General features: G+C 39.0%; 2 protein-coding genes across 4 annotated transcripts; one reads left to right on the plus strand and one right to left on the minus strand.

Moving 5' to 3' along the window:
- Positions 1-474: 474 nt before the first annotated feature.
- On the plus strand, positions 475-4,761 carry LOC115726842 (transmembrane protein 147). Of its 2 annotated transcripts, XM_048273905.1 has the most exons (8): positions 475-539; positions 570-728; positions 2,653-2,722; positions 2,820-2,879; positions 3,288-3,402; positions 3,562-3,677; positions 3,872-3,996; positions 4,386-4,761. In XM_048273905.1, exons 2-8 carry the CDS (start codon positions 652-654, stop codon positions 4,507-4,509), a joined length of 687 nt encoding a protein of 228 aa, XP_048129862.1. In that variant the 5' UTR covers positions 475-539; positions 570-651; the 3' UTR covers positions 4,510-4,761. The 2 variants fall into 2 exon arrangements, with proteins under 2 accessions (XP_048129862.1, XP_030512768.1); XM_030656908.2 differs by having other exon boundaries at positions 516-728.
- Positions 4,762-5,778: 1,017 nt separating this feature from the next.
- Positions 5,779-12,506, minus strand: LOC115726840 (B3 domain-containing protein Os01g0723500-like). 2 transcript variants are annotated; one of them, XM_048273903.1, is made up of 8 exons: positions 12,122-12,506; positions 11,123-11,636; positions 10,532-10,701; positions 9,507-9,999; positions 9,118-9,287; positions 7,600-7,971; positions 6,115-6,139; positions 5,779-6,070 (listed from the first exon to the last, which is right to left on the minus strand). In XM_048273903.1, exons 1-6 carry the CDS (start codon positions 12,212-12,214, stop codon positions 7,654-7,656), a joined length of 1,758 nt encoding a protein of 585 aa, XP_048129860.1. In that variant the 5' UTR covers positions 12,215-12,506; the 3' UTR covers positions 5,779-6,070; positions 6,115-6,139; positions 7,600-7,653. The 2 variants fall into 2 exon arrangements, with proteins under 2 accessions (XP_048129860.1, XP_048129861.1); XM_048273904.1 differs by having other exon boundaries at positions 6,115-6,149.
- Positions 12,507-18,683: the final 6,177 nt, after the last annotated feature.

The raw sequence follows: 18,683 nt of genomic DNA on the forward strand, positions 1-18,683 counted from the left end.
AAGCCCCCAAAAGGTCGAAGGACAACAGGGCGGGTTGGGGCAAAGGTCTCTCACATGGTAAAAAGACCCGCCTTGCTAGCCCGACTTGCCGTGGTAGCATAATTAGGAGCAACTTGAAATTGAATAAATAAACAAAATGGAATTGGATTGGGTTGGATGGTACCAATGAAATCGAGTGCTAATTACCATTTTTTATTAAATTAATTGGTTGACCCCAAAAAAAAAATATTCCGATCAACTTGCTATCCAACAATTTTTTTGGATTCGACTCGACCCGCCCAACAATGGCCTCTAATTTGAGCCCAAGGTCGAGATGATTCTATCTGGGCCCAAATATAGAGCCCAAAAGAGCGGCACTTTGCGTTGTCCAAAGCTGAGCTCCGGATGAGCCCAAGCTCCAGGCCCAACACCCAGTGGCATTTTGCGTAAATTGAGAAGATCTATAGGACCAACTCTGGCACTCCAAAGTCGCCCCAATCATCGGTCGGTCGCTCCGATTCATTTTTGCTCTGTTCTGCCGTTCTTAGCTCGATCTCGCTCTCACTCTCGCTCTCCTCCTCCTCCTCCTCCTCCTCCTCCTCCTCCACTTCGCTTTCGCAGCGTCGCTTCTCGAATCCTTGTTGGGTGCTTCGAAGAGGGAAGCGAGAGAGCATGACGGTGTTCCACTTCTTCAACTGCGCGATCCTCACGTTCGGCCCTCACGCCGTCTACTACTCCGCCACTCCCCTGTAAGTCCTTCCTTTTTGCGCACTCATTCTGATCCACTTTCCGAAGCTCGATCGCTGCATATCGATTTCCCCAGGGACGGTATTCGCGTGCTTTCTAGTCACGTCCCTGAATTCAATTCCTGATTGGAATAGAAAGCATGCTTTTGTATCTCGGTAATTGCTCATCGATGACTAGTTGATTTATGGTCGAATGTGACTGGGATTGTGTCGGCGATAGGATAGAATGAAGGGTTGGACTCCTGTTGTTTGTGTTGGTGGTGCTGAAACTGACTTGATCACAAAGAGGAAATATTGATGGGCTCGAGAGATAATTGCTTAATCATGAAATGAGGAAAGTTCGAGAGAGTGGCATTCAGTTGGTGAATTAGCTAAGTTCCGGTTCTTGTTGTTTGTTCTGGGAGGACTAGACCTGCCTCAAGTCCATATGCTCAAGATCATGAGCTGTGACTCCTCTTGGAAAAATTAATGTCACAATCAGCTTATGAATGGACTAAGTCATACCCCAAAACAAAGACTTCACAAGGAAACCTTCAATTTAGAACAAAGCCAAAGGTGCAAGTTAGAGCCGCATTATTTCTAATGCCGGTATGACTATTATATTTGTGCTTGACAGTAAACACAACCAATTTAGCCACTCTTTATATGGGAGGTTGGGTCTGAGAATGGATTATCTCATTGCTACCTCTCCACATGAGGTAAATGCGGCTATTCCCAAGGAAAATTTTGACAAAAATTTTCTTAAAATCTGCATCCTTCAGATGTCTTTATCCGTTCAAATTTAGCAAACCAATATCCTGGATCCTTTCAACAAGACATAGCTGAAGCATTTCTTTCCAAATCTGAGAAGAGAAGCTGCACTTGAACGATGAGTGAGCTCGGCTCCATTAGATTGCTTGCACAACCACTGAGCGAACCATTTGCAAGATTGGACCATCTTCCAATCCTACCAAATGGAGGCATATTCGGAATGATGCAGAATTTAGGCACAATAAGGAAAAACCATATAAGCCTATTCCATTCAATGTTGTATTCCTATTTCTAACATTGTATTAAGCAAAAGAAATTAATAAACACAGAAGGAGAGGCAGTGCAAAAAAAATTATCATCAAGAGAAGAATCCACAATGAGCACACCACGTGCTGCCTGTATGGCCAACATATCGGGATTGAGCATCAGGACCATCTCAATCATAACCTTAGATAATAGCAGATACCTTTGAACTAAGAGCTGAGTTGCATCATAGACTGTTCTCTGTATGTGAATCTCCAATGAGATTTCATGAGGGTGTTAATTATCATACCACGAAGAAGTAGATTGACTATTTCCAACAGGCAACAACACACTTAACAGAAGGTAGACTGATAGCAAGCGTTTTGAGCAGCTTTCTCCTAGCAATGGTAGAATTAGAGCACATTTAAGGGACCGAACACTAGCTTTTACTAAGGTGATAACCACGAAGCTAGGCTATCCAAAGAGATCTTGATTTTAATAAGAAGCTCCCCAAAAATTTTAAATGGAAGCAATGTTCAAGTTGTTTGATGATGATTAGCCGTGAAATAGCAGAGTTTATTCTAATTTTCTTTAAGTTTTAATAAGTCCATTGGGTACTCTAAAGTGATGAGTGAAAAGAATTGGAACTTGCATACTTCGATTTTAAATTATGATATTTTATTGATGTACCTCAGGAGCTACCGGAGAGAACAGTTTGGTATGTCCTAGCGTCTTCTTGAGTTGATAGGTTTTTTTCTTTCTTTCTTCTGTAGATTTTGTCGCTTTCTGCATGCATGTAGTTGTAGTTGAAGTATGTGTTTTGTGGGGAGGATTAAATTTGAGAATGATGAAAGACTGTTTGTATGTACTAAAGGGTTTGTGTGGGTTAAGTCATGACTTCAATTGATGTTTGCACTAACAAGTTTATGTGCAGGTCTGAGTATGATACACTGGGAACCTCTGTCAAAGCTGCTCTTGTATACCTTGGGACGGCTTTAGTTAAGGTTGGTGCAATAACAGATTATACCCAAGATTCAAGTTTTTCAATCTTCTATGTTGTGCTAATCCCATGAAGGTTTCCTTCTGTCTAATAACCCACAGCTGGTTTGCTTAGCAACTTTTCTCAAAGTATCAGAAAATGAGAGCTTTGATCCTTACCAGGTAACCTTTTGCACTCTCCTCTCAGTTCTTGCTCAACTGGATTTTGTTTGCATATTTAATTTGGGATAACATTCGGATATTACTGTGATCGAATCCCTCATATTTTATGTTACTTAAACTGTGCATTGCCCCAGTATCACTGAACCCATGACTTTGTTTCTTGCAATGCTTCTTCTGCTTTTCATTTGGTTTGGTTGCTTCAACTGAGAGCTGTTGTACTACTCCACCCTAAGCCCCTTTTGTGATAAACATGGTTATTTACTATTTAGGCTTAGATTTGGGTGGAGGGCATTATTCCTTTAGCAATTGAATTGAAGAGGAAATTCGTTCAGAGAGTCATGTTACTGTGGTTTTTTGTGTGACATTTACTGGCCTAATTCATTCTAAATTTGTCCTGCTTATTTTCAGGAATTGCTGAAAGCTCTGATTGGTTTTATAGATGTAGCAGGGCTCTACTTTGCTTTAACACAGCTGACTCATAGGAATATTTCACAGAACCATAAGTTCCAAGCCGTAGGCCTTGGTACGTGAAACATTCATCAACTCAAGATATAGGTTACTGGTTTCCTTTTGTTTCTGGAAAAATAATGTGCATCTGATAGCTATAACTTGATCCTCCAGCCTGATCAGTTTCTAGCAGGATAAGATGTTTTAAACAAGGTTCTCTCTTATCTGTTTGTAGGATGGGCTTTCGCCGATTCTGTCTTACATAGGCTGGCACCCCTTTGGGTTGGTGCCCGGGGATTGGAGTTTACTTGGGATTACATCCTGCAAGGTCTCGAAGCCAATGCTAACCTGGTATGTGTTCTTTGTCATCATCTTCCCTCCCCAGGTTACTCTGGAAGTTCTGAGATGGCCGATGTCTTCAATTTAAGGTTTGGATAGAATATAGATCAAATGGCTGTAAGACTTGAAAGCTTCATAGAGAAGATTAGAAGTTCAATCTAATCATATCTAATTTATCGGTTCATTTCCTGATTTTCTGAATGCAGGTTTTTAGCATATCCTTGGCTGCATTGGGATCATTGATGTGGCTCCGGAAGAACAAACCTAAGACTCTGATCCCCATAATATATGCATGTGCTGGGATTGTAGCGACCATGCCGTCTATCACAAGGTGTGCTTTTTCATCCCTTTATTGGTGACCTTTGAATTGTGTGTATTATTGCATGCATGATCTAGACTATTGTTTAGGTATCGATTGTCCTTTAGAATAAGGACAAAGCACTGTAGCAAACGGTTTTCTTCCCCCCTTCTTGCTAGCATACAGCTGTGGACTTCGCTTGTGGTCTTTAGCATTAATTAACTGGTGTTCTTGGTATCATGGCCTTCGTGTCCCATAGGTCTTTCATTTGATCTTGGCACTTGGCAGGTGTCCCTCTTTGTAGTTTTGGATCCCCTGAATAGGAAGAACCTATCTGAGTCCCTCTACTATAAGTCGTTGTCAAACTTCTTAATATCCGAGTCATTTCCCCTTGTTTTTGGGCTAAATTGAGGTCTTTGCAGCTATTTGAGGCGAGGATTGGGGTGGCACTTTCCTAAGGTTGTGGGATTTGAATTGTTCACCTCGTTGGCAATGGCCTTCATCAGTTGGCAACTTTTTTCTGCTTGTCAGAGACCCTCTGCATGAAGGAGAGGATGCAGATTTTGAGCTAACTCGACAATTGCCAATGGCTTGTCCTCCATCGAAGGCACGCGGCTCTGATTTTGGTACTTCACGATTATTATTGTATTATTTTTAGAAATTCCAGCAGGTTGAGATGGACGCAATTTTTGACATTTGTTAAATCCGACAAGATGTTCCTGCATGTAGCAACATTAAAACCGAATTGAGGACTTAATGAAAGATTTTGTGATCATGGGGACATGTTGGCTCTTCTAATCCTTCCACCGTCGTGTCTGTTGTCTGCAACTGTTGACTCAGTGGTTGTCCTTATTGGCGACAGTTGATCTTAGCCAAAAGGTCAGAGAGGTGTGACGTTATTATATCATAATCATGGCATTAAGGCAAGTCGATAATGCTGTTCTTGATTGATTTGTTAGCTATCAACTCTGGTTAAGCTGGGTACATATGCTGAATTCAATGTAATACCAACTACCTCTTTGATATCCGGACCCTGATGAAAAGAGTGGAGCCAAAGCAACATTGCCACAGCCTAATAACTGATCCCAATGAAACTAACTACGAATTGTCATTGGACAGCAGTCTATGAAGAGTCGCATTATATAATTGACTTGAGTTTCTAACAAAAACCACATGAAAGAAGCGTGGGAAGCAATCCTAGCGATTGAAAGATTTTATCCAAGAAAAGGACGATCGGTTGCTGGCCAAATCCCGGAACTTGCCAAATTTTTTATTAACTAATTAGTAATTGTTACTACATTACTATAAGACATGAAATTCTCTTCTCAATAAAAGAGCTACTCTTGGTCAATTGGTTTATGAGGATATGTTTGCATGTGAAGTCCATTGTTCAGATTAAAGTAGGGGCATAGTGTCTTTCTATTTTCGGAAAGAGTCCTGCTCAACTCGTTTGTCTCGCAGTTATGCATTTTTCTTAACCTTTACGTAGGATAAACAGGTTCAGGGACCAGGGTCAGTTACGCATTGGAACCAAGGCGGTCTTAACTGAGAACCAGACCGGTAGAGATGACAACTTTTGGAGATGTTTATCTACTCCTCTTCCATACTCCTAGAAAATTTACTACTATCATCACTCCCAGCTTCATTATTGAAAACCATTTCTCGGGTTCAACAGAGTGAATGATTCTTATGGTTGCCCTTTTCCGACAAATAATTTCTTCCCGCAAAGTTGATTTTTAAGCACTAATTGCAATCACGTACACCTGCCAAGCTTCAGATGAAGGAAATGTACATTGAACTACATCCAGTCAAAACAAGTCAACTGCAGAAGCAGAGTAGCAATCACATTTCTCCTGGGCCAGTGATGGTTCTAAAAGTCATTCCTACAAAGTACAACACAACAAGATTAACACCATTTACAACATTTCATTGTTAGTGTCTGACTACCAAAACAGAAAGTAAATTCTTGGTGAACCTATTCCAATGTGTATCAACATTACATGATTGGACTTACAAAGAACCACCGAAGGTGCCCTCACTGGCCTTGCCTAATTAGCTACTGGAGACACTTCCATCATCTATTTGTTCTCCAGTAAAAATGTACATTCTTGTTCAAAGCATCTCCTCTTTTTTTTTGGGTCAAAACAAAGCATCTCCTTGAAAATGTTGCCAATTCCTGCAATAAACTGTAGTACGTTAGGGTATGTTTGGTGCACTGGCTATAAGCCATATAAACTGGATATATCACAGGAGAATATTCTATGCAGGGGGTGGTACAAGCACATATAGATTTTCTCTTATGCAAAATAAAGAAACGAAAAACAAAATGAATACTGAGCATCAAAGAAGAGATTAGGGTAGGATAGAGAGTGACAGGACAATCATGGCCATTGTGTACGAGGACTGCACCATGGACAATTGTAGTCTCACTCTCTCTCGAACTTCTGCACTCACTCAACCCTCTCTCTCTCTCTCTCTAATTTGAAAATGATGAGCACCTCACGATGGTAACCACCGACAATAGACCAACGTCACAACCACAACCCCCATGATAGTGGTCGCTCTCTCTCTCAAACACGTGTGCGCGTGCATGAGAACGACCACCTCAAGATGGTCTCCAATCTCCCGCAATGGCAACCACCGATGATTGCTTCTCATAGGGTACCCCTTTTCAATCTCACAATGGACTGTGTCCATCTCAGATATCTGCAACGTCCTCCTTATTTTTTTAATTTTTTAAATTGCACACCCCTTTGGTAACTTCACGGTCACTTTAAGCACTCAACTGTGTTCCAGTGCAGTACTACACCCACCACCACTAAGTAAGACAACCTACACGCAATGCATTCTTGTTTTCAATTCAATAGAGTGGCAAGAGCCCCTAGCCCAGAGACATTCATCTGTTTTATCTTCATCAGGTCCTAATCCACGCACATCAAACATTCAATTTAATAGCACATATATCTTATCCGATCTTGTCCTGTTCTAGTGATCCAGTCAAATAACAGTCCCAGCGACGAAAGCAGCCTACATGGAAAGATTCCAAGATGGCATCAAACTACAAAACCACAAAACAAGGAACAAAAGAAAAACACTTCAATAGAAGAAAGATTTCCTCTTCCAAGTGTACGATGATCCTAGCCGCTCCTAGAGTAAAGGACTTCCAAAAGCTACATCAATAGAAGTGGGAGCTGTCAATTGGCCCATTCTATCTTAAATAGTTTAGTAGACCAGAAGCTACCAGTTGATATCATCCAACAAGTAAAGTTAACTGTAAAAGGAATTGCATATTTGGAACACTAACAAATGGAACTTGGGGTCAATCTATCAGAGAACAAAGTGATTGTAGTATTCATTGGCCCATCAAGCCACGGCAAATGCTGATGACTGTGCTTAAACAATGGTATATCAAATTCGGCTCCCAGGGCATGATCCCATGGACTGTAGCAGGAAAGGGCATGGATTTCTCAGACTTGCCCTGGTTTATGGACTAAAGGCTTTAGCACAAACATGAGGTTAAATGATGCCCCCACTCCTATTTCAGATTTTGATGCTGCTAAGACTGAATAATAAGTTTCGTCCCAGGACAGGAAATACTCAGATATCAAAGCAAACCCAACCCGAAAGAAAGCTTACCAAATGAACTTTATGCAGTTGCTTGAGCTCCTTTCATGTGTATAAAGAGAGAGATTACTTATCCACTGATACTGCTACAGGAACTAGAATCCCATCTACCTTTCCATGTTGTTGAGCTTGTTCCTTCTTTCCGGCCTCAGATATGTGCACACGCATCTCAAGTTTTCCCACAAGCTCAAATATGCAGATGTCTCCAATTTTGATGCCATTGCCACGGACAAAAGATAACCAGCCTCCACAAAAAGTGTGCAACATCCGCCCCTTGGAATCTGGCACCGAATTCACTGTCCAAGACTTCCCTTCTAAGTTTCTAAGGACTATCTCTGTTTTGCATATGGGAAGATGATCCATCGAAAACTGGTGCGGAATTTTCTAAATGAGGGCCGGCCAAATAACATAAGAAACAATGAGCAATGAGATGATTAGGCAATGGTCCCACAATCTGCAGATAACGAGTCCTTGCAAAAGATGGGATGAAACCACCACATGGCAGCATTAAGGAGCTTTGGAAAGCAAAGGTCTGATGAGAACATTTGACTAGTCGAATCCAGTAAGCTCCCAGTGACAGGTTAAATAACAGTGATGACAATAAAACTATCCTCATTTTAGTGATTACATGTGCGTCCCAAAAAATAAATGGTCTTTCAACATAAAGTCTCACAGCACATTTGATTAGAGGCAAAAAACTAAAGCAAAAGTAAACAAAGAAACATTTAAAACCACCACTCACTTTATAGGTGCCAAGCCAAAATTAAGATAGCGAGAAAATGGAAATAGCAGCTAGCGTTCATATGATATCTGGTCACTAATATTTGGAATAGCGGACCAGCTTGATTGAAGAAGAATTGGACATAAATTAACACATTCACCACTAAACAGGAAAAAGACACGTATTAGTTACCAACAGTTTTTACCAATTTCATAATCCTGATTCACTAACTATTCACATTTTGTTAACATAAAACTAATTAGGGTGTACACTTCATATGGTTGTCATTTGTGCCTTTTCTCCTCCTTTTATATCATTTTTTTCAGATTTCTATGAAATTTATATGTAACTTCAAAGACTGGTTAAACTCTATTTGATTGGGTTCAACCAATTGACTCATTTAACTTGTTTTTAACCAAGAATAAACCAACAATTGAGCTAGACTCGACCAGAGACATTCCCGTTGAACCAGACCATCCATTCCGACGAAGAATACAAAAATTATTGTAACTTGTCAGCTTGTCAATCTATGAGCTGTTATAAGTTTCTGACATGTCCCTGTTACTCAGCAAGTATGGGTCATGGTGTGACAACCCAAAATCGTAGCTGAAGTGACTAGTAGGTAGTATAGTTGCTCATGTAGGGAAGGAGAAGTAATAAAACCAGAAGTGGAGCACTATCATAAGTTGTAAGAGTTGAAACAAGTATTCTGCTCATTGTACCTGAAGCCTATCAAAATACAATGGAAGTTTATTGACATGTGTGGGTGTGTGCAATATGATGATATAAATCTAAAAAAAAATGCTCACCAGCGTATATGAACCACTGACATTGAATCTTTTCATAATCCGAACAAATTTAGGGAAGCTTGAAGCAAAAGACCGAGCAACTCTATCTTCTTGGAGGGATAACATTGCTGACAAACAATCTGCATTCTGCGAACTGCGTGCAGTTCCATTGCTGGCTCCAACGATGATAGCTGCCTCCATTTCATTAGGTCAGAGTGTACCAGATAAAAAGTACATTCACAATTCAGCCAGATATAAGTCGCACAATTTATGTGGCAATATTATAAAGCATTCTCAAAGAAAAACAGGCTTGAAATGCAGGAAATGGGATTAAGAAATTGCATCTCACAAAAGGTTTATTGAGAAGGAGAAAAGAAAAATATGCCTCACAAAATGAATAGGGAGCTTACCAGACTTTCCATTGCTGGTTTTTGATGCATTGCTTGAAACCTTGATTGCACCAGCATGCTTCTTCATGTCAGAGGAAGAGGCTTCTTGAAGCATTCTCTTCACCTTCTCGACTATTTGTGAACTAACTTTTGTAGATTTTCTTTTCCTTTTCTTTGATATATTTTCTCGACCTGCCTGTAAAGTGGCAGTATTTCTGACATCTAACCAGGTTAAAGCTTTCTTCACACTTTGGCTGTCTGCCCTGCCCTGTGCAACCCCGAGAATATGGACTCGCATTTCACATGTGCGGACCAGCTCAAAAACGCAGACATCTTCCAATTCAATGCTATTAGCACGAACAAAGGCCATCCAACCTCCACAGAAGGTATGGCTAGTGTGCACTCTGGTTGTGGGGACTGAATTTACAGTCCAAGATTCTCCTTTCAGATTGCGTAGAACTATAGTTATTTTGCTTTCTGGTAGGTGCTCCATTGAAAACTGATATGGTATATTCTGCAAGATGTGATAAATCAATTGGGTACTCTTAAAAGAAGCACAACTTGCAGAATCATGGAAAAAGACGTTTACTTCTTTTCCCCATTGAATTAAATACGGTAGAAACAACTATTCCTAGAAGAAAACTTCAAACTTCACATGCCCAGGCTTCATACAAAAGGAAAAGATTGTCTCTCTGGAAAGCAACAATTTCAACAACAAAGGACCAGAGCCCACAATCCAAAAGTTTACAAAAGACTCAAGCATTTGGTTGCAGTCATTGAGTCTAATTAGGAAGTCCAATTATAAGTTTGTCAAGCCAATGCAGAATGGAAGTTTGAAGATAAAAAGGATAACTCTGGGGCATAGGTATAGCAGAATTCAGCTGACATTATCGAAGGTTGCATCCACTAATAGATAAAACGGAAAAAAAATAAAAAATAAAAAATCTGAGTCTCCCTTCTCAATACTGGCATACGGCACTGAATTTGCTGGGTGTCATACAGAATTACAGGTCTAGTAATGTAAAGGTGTTTGCTCCAGGACTCACCAGTGTATAGGAGCCACTAACGTTGAACCTTTTCATAATTCTGACAAAATATGGAAAGCGCGAACTGAATGATTGAGCCACTTTTCTCTCTTCTTCAGATAATGACTTTAAAACGTGAGAGCTCGTGGACAAACTTGAATGATCTCCTCTGCTGAATCTATTCCTGATATCTGCATTAAGATTTTGAATATCATATAAATACGGATTTATGGAGCACTTATTTAGGAGTAGAAAACGAAGAAACCAAGCGATGTTCAAGGCTGTAGACAAAAGTGGGGAGAAATTTAGGGCTTTTATCTTTATAGACCAGTCTTCTACTGGGAGAAATTTTGTCATTTCAAATGAAGAAGAAACTACAAAACTGTTTCTTCCCACATTCCAAGGACATGCATAGTAGCACAGTGAAAATTGCAACATATAAAATTCCATTGCTTCAACGATGGGGAAAATGCGGTTGTCCATTGTCTTTGACGCAGAATGTCAGCAGTTATATATACGAGAGACAGAAATTTCCAGAAGAATCAGTATAGTTCCCACGTTAGGGGAGGCATGTTATCAGGGACCTAAGAATTGGAGAAGTGAGAGTATTACCAGGTGATTCTTCATAAACTTGTGTTTTAGAAGACAAAACAAGATTGTCATACGGGATCTCTCTGACTATACTTGTGCCACAATGCTGTGCACTTGTGACCGCATCCTGTTTCCAGCCAAGCTTATCATCACGGGCACACGCTCTGGATTGGTGGCTCTCATAAACAATGTTTGAACAATAAGCGAACTCATCTTTTTCAACATTCCTTTCCCCATTTTGCCTACAACTACTAGGATCTTGACTGCACATGGCATGAAATGCAGCTTCTTTTTCACACGAGCTCTGTTCAAAAACTTGCACATAAAAGTGCAGATTACCATCATGCCGGAACACCAAAAGGTCGCCGGATACAATAGAGTGGTCCTTTACAAACGAATGCCAGCCAGAGTTGAGGAACAATTCATGATTCTCCTGAATCAACTCGACATGCCAAGTGTTACCGCTTGGACCTTCTAACAGAGCCAACCCGGACGTCCGTCCTTCCATGTGCTCGACAAATTTATCTGGTATTTTCTGCAACAGAACCAAACCACAAGGTGTCACAATCAAGACAGAGCAAGAAACACGGTGTATCCGACTGCACACTCAGTCTGTCACCAACATAAAGGTGCATGAAGTAGACAAAAGAACATCCGCAGAAGTGCAGGAGGAAACCTGCATTTAGACTTATCATTACCACTATGTGAAGGTCTGCATCACAAACAAACGGTCAATGCTGATACGACCGCTTCTTGGCTTGCCCCCCATAAGCTCAAGAAGACCCAACAATGCGAACCCAAATAGGCCTCAGATTTTCTCACCCTAGGACTAGGATGAAGAGAACTTCACTATGACACCAAATGTCAAACCCATCAAAACCAAAACTTGGATTTGAGTATAACAAAGCGACTGATTCTCGCGTTGGCCCACATCAAGCATTCCAATAAAAATCCATTATCTAGTACACTCAGACAATTGAGAGAGAGAGAGAGAGAGAGAGAGAGAGAGAGAGAGATTACCAGCCTTCTAGAGCTCAAAGAAGAGGAATAAATCTCGAAGAAGTGAGGCCTCTTCCCGTTAGGCATCTTCCGACGAATCTCGCTTCTCTCCATGGAAACCCCTCTCTCTCTCTCTCTCTCTCTCTCTCTCCAAATTGATCACTCCATTGAACGCGCACTATTACTATCCCGCGAAGCAGTGAAACCAGAGAAAAGACAAGAGGATCGCAAGGCCATTGCATTCATAATTTCACCGATTCACATCGCAGAAATTTTAGAGATCGACATGGACCGTTCGAGCTGACCACTTCGAGCTCGAGGGAGGAAGCGTACGCACGTGCATCTCACGGCCCGGGGATTCTCGTTGGTTACCTTTGCTGTTGTCCCTTCACGGCCACCTGAGCGCGTGGAGGAAATATGTCCCCACGACCCCGAGTCTTATTCCTCTTCCCTGTTCAAGTGTTCATTGCAATTGAGAGCCCCAAGTTTCGCGAAAACGAAAAATATTTTGGTCGAACTCATTTCTTAAAAGGTTCGTATCATGAAAAATTTTAAATTGATATATTTATTTTAAATTATTTTTTAATCACAAAAAAATTTAAATTAATATATTTATGACAAATTTATTCCAATCTGTTTTTTGAACATAAAAAATCCTAAATTAGTACTTTTGTGCCAAATTTATCATAAACTGATTTTTTTGACAAAAAAAACTCCAAACTAGTATATTTGTGACAAATTTACCCTCCTTTAAATTTGATTAATATCACGAAGAACCTCAAATTGATAAACCTGTGACAAACGGAGGTTAAAAATCCCAAATTGATACATCCGTGAACCGTCACATGCCATCTAATTTAGCAATTTGATGGTTAGATTTAACGAAAACCAACGTAAGGTAAATTTGTTACATGTGTACCGATTTGAGATAAATTTATCACAGACGCATCAGTTTTGTATTTTTTATGGTCAAAAAAATAATTTGAAGTAAATTTATCACGGGTATACCAGTTTGGAGTTTTAAGTTATATTAACCCTTTCTTAAATTTTTTTTTTATCTACCATTCATGCAAAAATATTTAAATATAAATTATTATCGAAATTCAATTCTAATTTCTTCCCTAGATAAATGTGAGATTTCCTAATTTCGTCAAATGATTTCCATTGCTAGGGCATGGAGCATTTATTCTTTTCCACGATGAAATAAGCCATGCTTTGCTACAAGGTTTGAAGGATGGATGCTAGCATAGCTAGAGAATCAGCTAACCCTAATGCATTCCCCAGTAAAAGCTCTTTCCTTACATTGCTTGATGAGGTTGATTGAGTCAAAGGAATTGATAGGGGTTTGCAAAAGCGATGACATCATTAGCATAGCGGGTGGCATTTGCTAGCTTAGGGTGTGCATGGTAATCATTTTGTTCCGTAAAACTTATTCTGATTAGAATGACTTTTTTCGATTCTGTTTCTAGATAAGTTTTAGAGAATCGGATCGCGTTTGATAACTATCCAAAATTTCTATTCCTGGAATAGAAAACACGTTTGATAACCGCACAAAATTTCTATTTCAAAAAACTGTTTCTCTTCCTAATTTTTTTCATTTAAGTCAAATAACTATGTAGTTACTTTGTAAAATTTCATCATAAATTGAAAACTAACTTCCAATGCACACTAAAATAATTTAAAATACATTATTTTTTTAGCATGTCATAAATGAAATACAAATTTTAATACATTACGTTTGAAGTTCGATTGAAGCATGGGACAATTCCCATATTAAGAACTTATTTTTTTAAATATTGCGTTGTTCAAAATACATACGAACATAGCAGCCGAATAATCAAATTATCCACCGACAAAAAAAAAAAATTATCCTCCTTGATACAAAATACAAGTCCTTCACTATCATTTTGCAACTTCTGTCCTAAATCCAAGTGGGTGTTTAGCTTCAGCTCTATATGCATATGTTTACATTTTGTGACGCACGGCTACGAATATATATGTTAACATCCACATGTTGGATGCCATCATCTTCTGTGACATTTTTTGCATAAGAGTGAAATCTATGAAATTTAGGCCCAAATTTATGAAAATGAGGTCAAACTAGCCTATTATAAGCTTATTCTATTTTTAGGGATTTTCTATTTTTTTTACGATTTTTTAAAAATTTTCCAATTTTTTAAATTATTTTTATTTTTATTTTATTTTTATTAGGTTGAGGGAAAAGTGACGAGAGAACTAAAAGGAAAAAGTGAGATATGTGAGACTTTATTTTGTTTTGTGATTCTCAAAAGTGATTCTTTTTTCCGTAACCAACTTTTTTTTTGTTCTGAATTTTGTTCTAAAACTGATTTTGGGAATAGAATCAGAATCAAATTTACTTGCGTGAGCAAACGTGATTCTCATCATTTTTTATTCCCTTAATCAAAATCAGAGAATGAGAATCATTACCATGCAGACTCTTATTTTCCAAATATCATCATTGCTTATACTTTGGGACTCTCTCGTCTCCTTTTCTCTGCGTTTCTCTTGTAATTGACCATATATTTTCTTTTTGGCTACATTAAAATGACCTTTCGGGAAGGTCCGTTTGATATTCAAAAACTGCTCAACAACAGTCAGACAAATAAAGAATGTTAAGGTGAACCAAAAAAAGTTGGTTAGAGCCGAATCTAAAGTCGTACCTTACTTGCCAAGTCCAATAGCAATGGATAGGCAGTCAACGTGCCAACCGTTCTTCTCTCATTACACGTTTTTTACGGAAGGTTACATCTAGAAATTATGTAATGTGGGGTCAACCCTAATCCATTAATAACACTCGTATATATTGAGCTCTTAATGGTCTCTCAGTGTTACTTTACAAAAACTTGTCATGGTAAGGAAGAAAGGGGAATCTAGCACACTTGGCGGGTCTACTAATCGCAGGAAGAAAAGGAAACACTGGAAGGCTTTTGATTAGGAAAATCTATGCAAAGTGAACTAGATATCCCTTGTGGAAAGGAAAACCACAAAATTAACGATACAAGTGACTAACTTTTAAAAAGACATTTTTCAAATCATAAGTTTTTCGAAAAACAAACGGAGCCCTAATTTGGGTGGGAACATTCTTTTTCCTACAAATTTTATTTTTGGGTTTTCAGCTCAACATTTTATCTCGGGGTTGCCTTAAATTCGTTCCATGAAAAAATCTCCAGTATTTTTTGGTCGGGAAAAAAAAAAAGCATCCCGTCGTTAGAAAATATTTCCGAGCAATTCGATTTTGAAGAAAGTGAACCATTGTTTGGTGTTTGTTTGTGCTGAAAAAAAGTTGAAACAACTAATTTTATGACAATTTATAATAAGTGAAATTCTCAAAAAGAATCTTATATCTTTAATTGTGACATGTAATCACGAAAAACTGGTATCGGCATGTTATTTGTTTATTCCACAATCCATCAAAGCAACAAGAATTTTATATATAATTTTTTTTTTTGGAAAACTCAATTACAACATGCTCCGTACTCTCTTTCTCGATTTCTATGCTAGAGAAATCTTCGGACAATAGGTCAATAACCACATGCTCCATGTTGTCCTCTTTGAACTCGTGTTGAGAGCAGATTTATGCTCTTAAGCATAATTTACTAAATACCTAGTTCTTCTTTTGGAACATCATATGGATTTTCCTCAAATTTCTCTTCAGAGTCAGAGTCTGCCATTAAACACATGTGTGCATGCTCTTCATCATCGTTGTCTTCAAATTCATTATCACTCCAAGTCTCTGCCTTTAGGGCTTTCTTGAATTTTTCAAACTTGCCTTCTTTTCTTTAGAATAGGGAAGTTTAGTTTGACGTGACCATGTATCCCGCATTCAATACAAATTGCATCTTTACCCTCTATCGCGACTTAAAAGTTAAGTTTTTAGCTTAATGGATTACCAAATTAGTTACATTAACTAACCTAGCTCGAGTTCTTCCAAACTCTACCAATTTGTAACTTATGGGTCAAATAATTTATATGCAAAGATTTTTAAATTGAAATCGTCACTAATCATTTAAGGTAGGCTGATTATAAACCTAAATAAAATAACGGGAATACTATTTTATTCCTACGAACCAAAGATTATAGGTCCGGGGACTCAGTTACACTAATATTTCTATTAATGCATTTTCGGTACTATTCAATTTATGAAGATCATCCGATAGGCAGATTGAATAAATGTTAACCTTAGTCACTAACAAACGTTATCATACGGGTGTACAATCAATGAAATTAAACACCCGTAACTCAAGATACTTGTAGGGAGCATGCGCCACCGAATTATTGTTCTCTCTTTATGCTTTTCATTTTTTTTTATTTAAATGAGATGCATATAATGCATTAATTCTATTCTAATGCAATGACATGGATTAAATGCAAGCTAAGGATGCATATGTATTTAATTAACTTACATGATGATCCTAATGACATGCGATCTAAATTAAACTAATGTAAAAAGTTATGCTATGGTTTAATTAAATCGATTACATGATGTTCGAATTAATTAAATAACCTAAGGAAACAATTCTACATGCAATTCAAACTAATGTGCAATCTATATGATGAATTAATTAAACCTAGATATGCGATTCTAAATGACATAGCAAAGATGACATGTAATGCATGATTGTTGAGAAAAACCCTAACTGATTTTGAAGTTGTCAAAACAATCTATGATCTCTTAATTTGAGTTAATCCAATGAATACTTATATTGCAGATTATCCATAGGTGTGGATTACACGAGATTGAATCTGATGAAAAAGGCTCGGACGTTGTTCTAAGGGACTCGGATGTTGTATCAAGTTCAGATGTTGGAATGATGCTTAAGCTCCGAGAGAAGTATTTCACGTGCAATGACCATATTATAAAGAAACACTTTCAAGATGATTTAATTGACATATTACATCATCACAACGGCTAATGATCAAGTTGGATTTGTACTTAGAGATTCTCAATCATGAAGATCAATTAAGGATGTATATTAATAGAGATAAGGATGACTCACCTAATGAAGTAATCTATCCGTCACGTCCTGCAATCCTCCTCGAACGTACACCCACCTAAGCCGTAAAATACTAACCCAGGATACCACATAACGGCACACGATAAAACATGTAACGCGCAAACAGAAGGCAACTAAAACTCTGACAAGAGAATAAGTGGACAAAAGAGTAGAACCAAATATTCACGGATATATACAACGTCGGTCAAGCGAAAAACATCAGCGAGACCAGATGCAGCACCCATGAAAGAACAAAAGTAGGAACAAGAGACCTAGCCCCAAAAGAAAACCACTGGGCCTCAAAAGATCTAACAAAGCGAACTAGAATATCCAAGCTAGGCAGAAGAACTCCCAATAACCCCTCCACTCTCGTCCTCGGCAGTCGTTGGTACATAATCCGGGTCCGTCTCTGCAATCTCCTCCTCTGTCTCACCGTCGGTGTCTTCCTCATCCTCCGAATCCGAGATCACCACAACATGCCGATCGTCTACCGGGGTAGGGCTCCTCTCTGATATGTTCCTAGATCCAGCCGCGGATATCTCTACGTCCGTCTGTATCTCGGGACGAGTCGGGTGGCACCACTCTAGAACAACCTCCACCGGAACGTCCTCGGGTCGGAGAGGACCCCGTAGGTCTCCATCTCTTAGGCGGAGGAACCAAGACTCAAATGGAAGAGGCTGCATCTGTCCCACTCCTAAGTCTACCCAAACCTTGGTACACTTTTTAACATATACTACACCTTTACTTTTAGGAAACTTCTAAAAAATTACCGTCTTCTCCTTTGGGTCGCCTAATCTAACTAGAATCATCTTCAAAGTCGGGGTTCCGAAAAAAAGGGGGGTCCCACAAAGGGGTGAGATTGACATCTCAGCGAGTAAATCCTAACCCTAACTAGACCACCAGTTCAAAGACAAAATAAAAGAAGGAAATGTAATAGCATGGCATAGCAGAAAACTCAACTTTAGTAACCTCACGCAAATCGTAGAACTCGGCATGAATGACATTCAAATATAACAATTTATCAAAATAAAGACCTAAGTAGTCGCACTAGCATCACACGAATTTCAATAACAAAATCAAGTCGCCCGCGTAAGAACGCCTCATGCATCTATCAATTTCACTTTCATTTGCCCGCGTAAACACGCCTCAAGCATTACATTTCAATTTCAATACATTAGCCAGCGTAAAAACGCCTCAGGCTTAATTCAAATTCAATACATTAGCCCGCGTCAAAACGCCTCAGGACATATGATCTCAATGTCAATAAACTCGCCCGCGTAAACACGCCTCAAGCTTAATGATTCGTGGAACCTACGCATTCTGCGCTTCAGGTCCCTTATGCCACCTCATTGGCCCAAACAATGCATAACTAATCGGGTAATTCCAGTCACAAATCCCATCACACTGTATTACATTCCAACAATTATTACATCCATGAATATATCTATGTTTTATGAAGGGTAAGAATTACTCACAATTATTGTTCCAAGTGCCCAAGCCAAATGGATTCCCTCTTCCTCTAACCGGCCAGCAACAACTCAAGTCGCGCCAATAGAAATCAATCCAAA

This window comes from Rhodamnia argentea, chromosome 2, assembly GCF_020921035.1.
Source record: "Rhodamnia argentea isolate NSW1041297 chromosome 2, ASM2092103v1, whole genome shotgun sequence".
NCBI classification, from domain to species: domain Eukaryota; kingdom Viridiplantae; phylum Streptophyta; class Magnoliopsida; order Myrtales; family Myrtaceae; genus Rhodamnia; species Rhodamnia argentea.

Coding starts and splice junctions, on each gene's coding strand:
- LOC115726842 (XM_048273905.1), top strand. CDS start 652: ATGACGGTGTTCCACTTCTTCAACTGCGCGATCCTCACGTTCGGCCCT. Junction 729..2,652: donor TACTACTCCGCCACTCCCCT/GTAAGTCCTTCC, acceptor GTTTATGTGCAG/GTCTGAGTATGATACACTGG. Junction 3,997..4,385: donor ACCATGCCGTCTATCACAAG/GTGTGCTTTTTC, acceptor AGGTCTTTGCAG/CTATTTGAGGCGAGGATTGG.
- LOC115726840 (XM_048273903.1), bottom strand. CDS start 12,214: ATGGAGAGAAGCGAGATTCGTCGGAAGATGCCTAACGGGAAGAGGCCT. Junction 10,702..11,122: donor AGTTTATGAAGAATCACCTG/GTAATACTCTCA, acceptor ATCTTAATGCAG/ATATCAGGAATAGATTCAGC. Junction 10,000..10,531: donor TTAGTGGCTCCTATACACTG/GTGAGTCCTGGA, acceptor CACATCTTGCAG/AATATACCATATCAGTTTTC.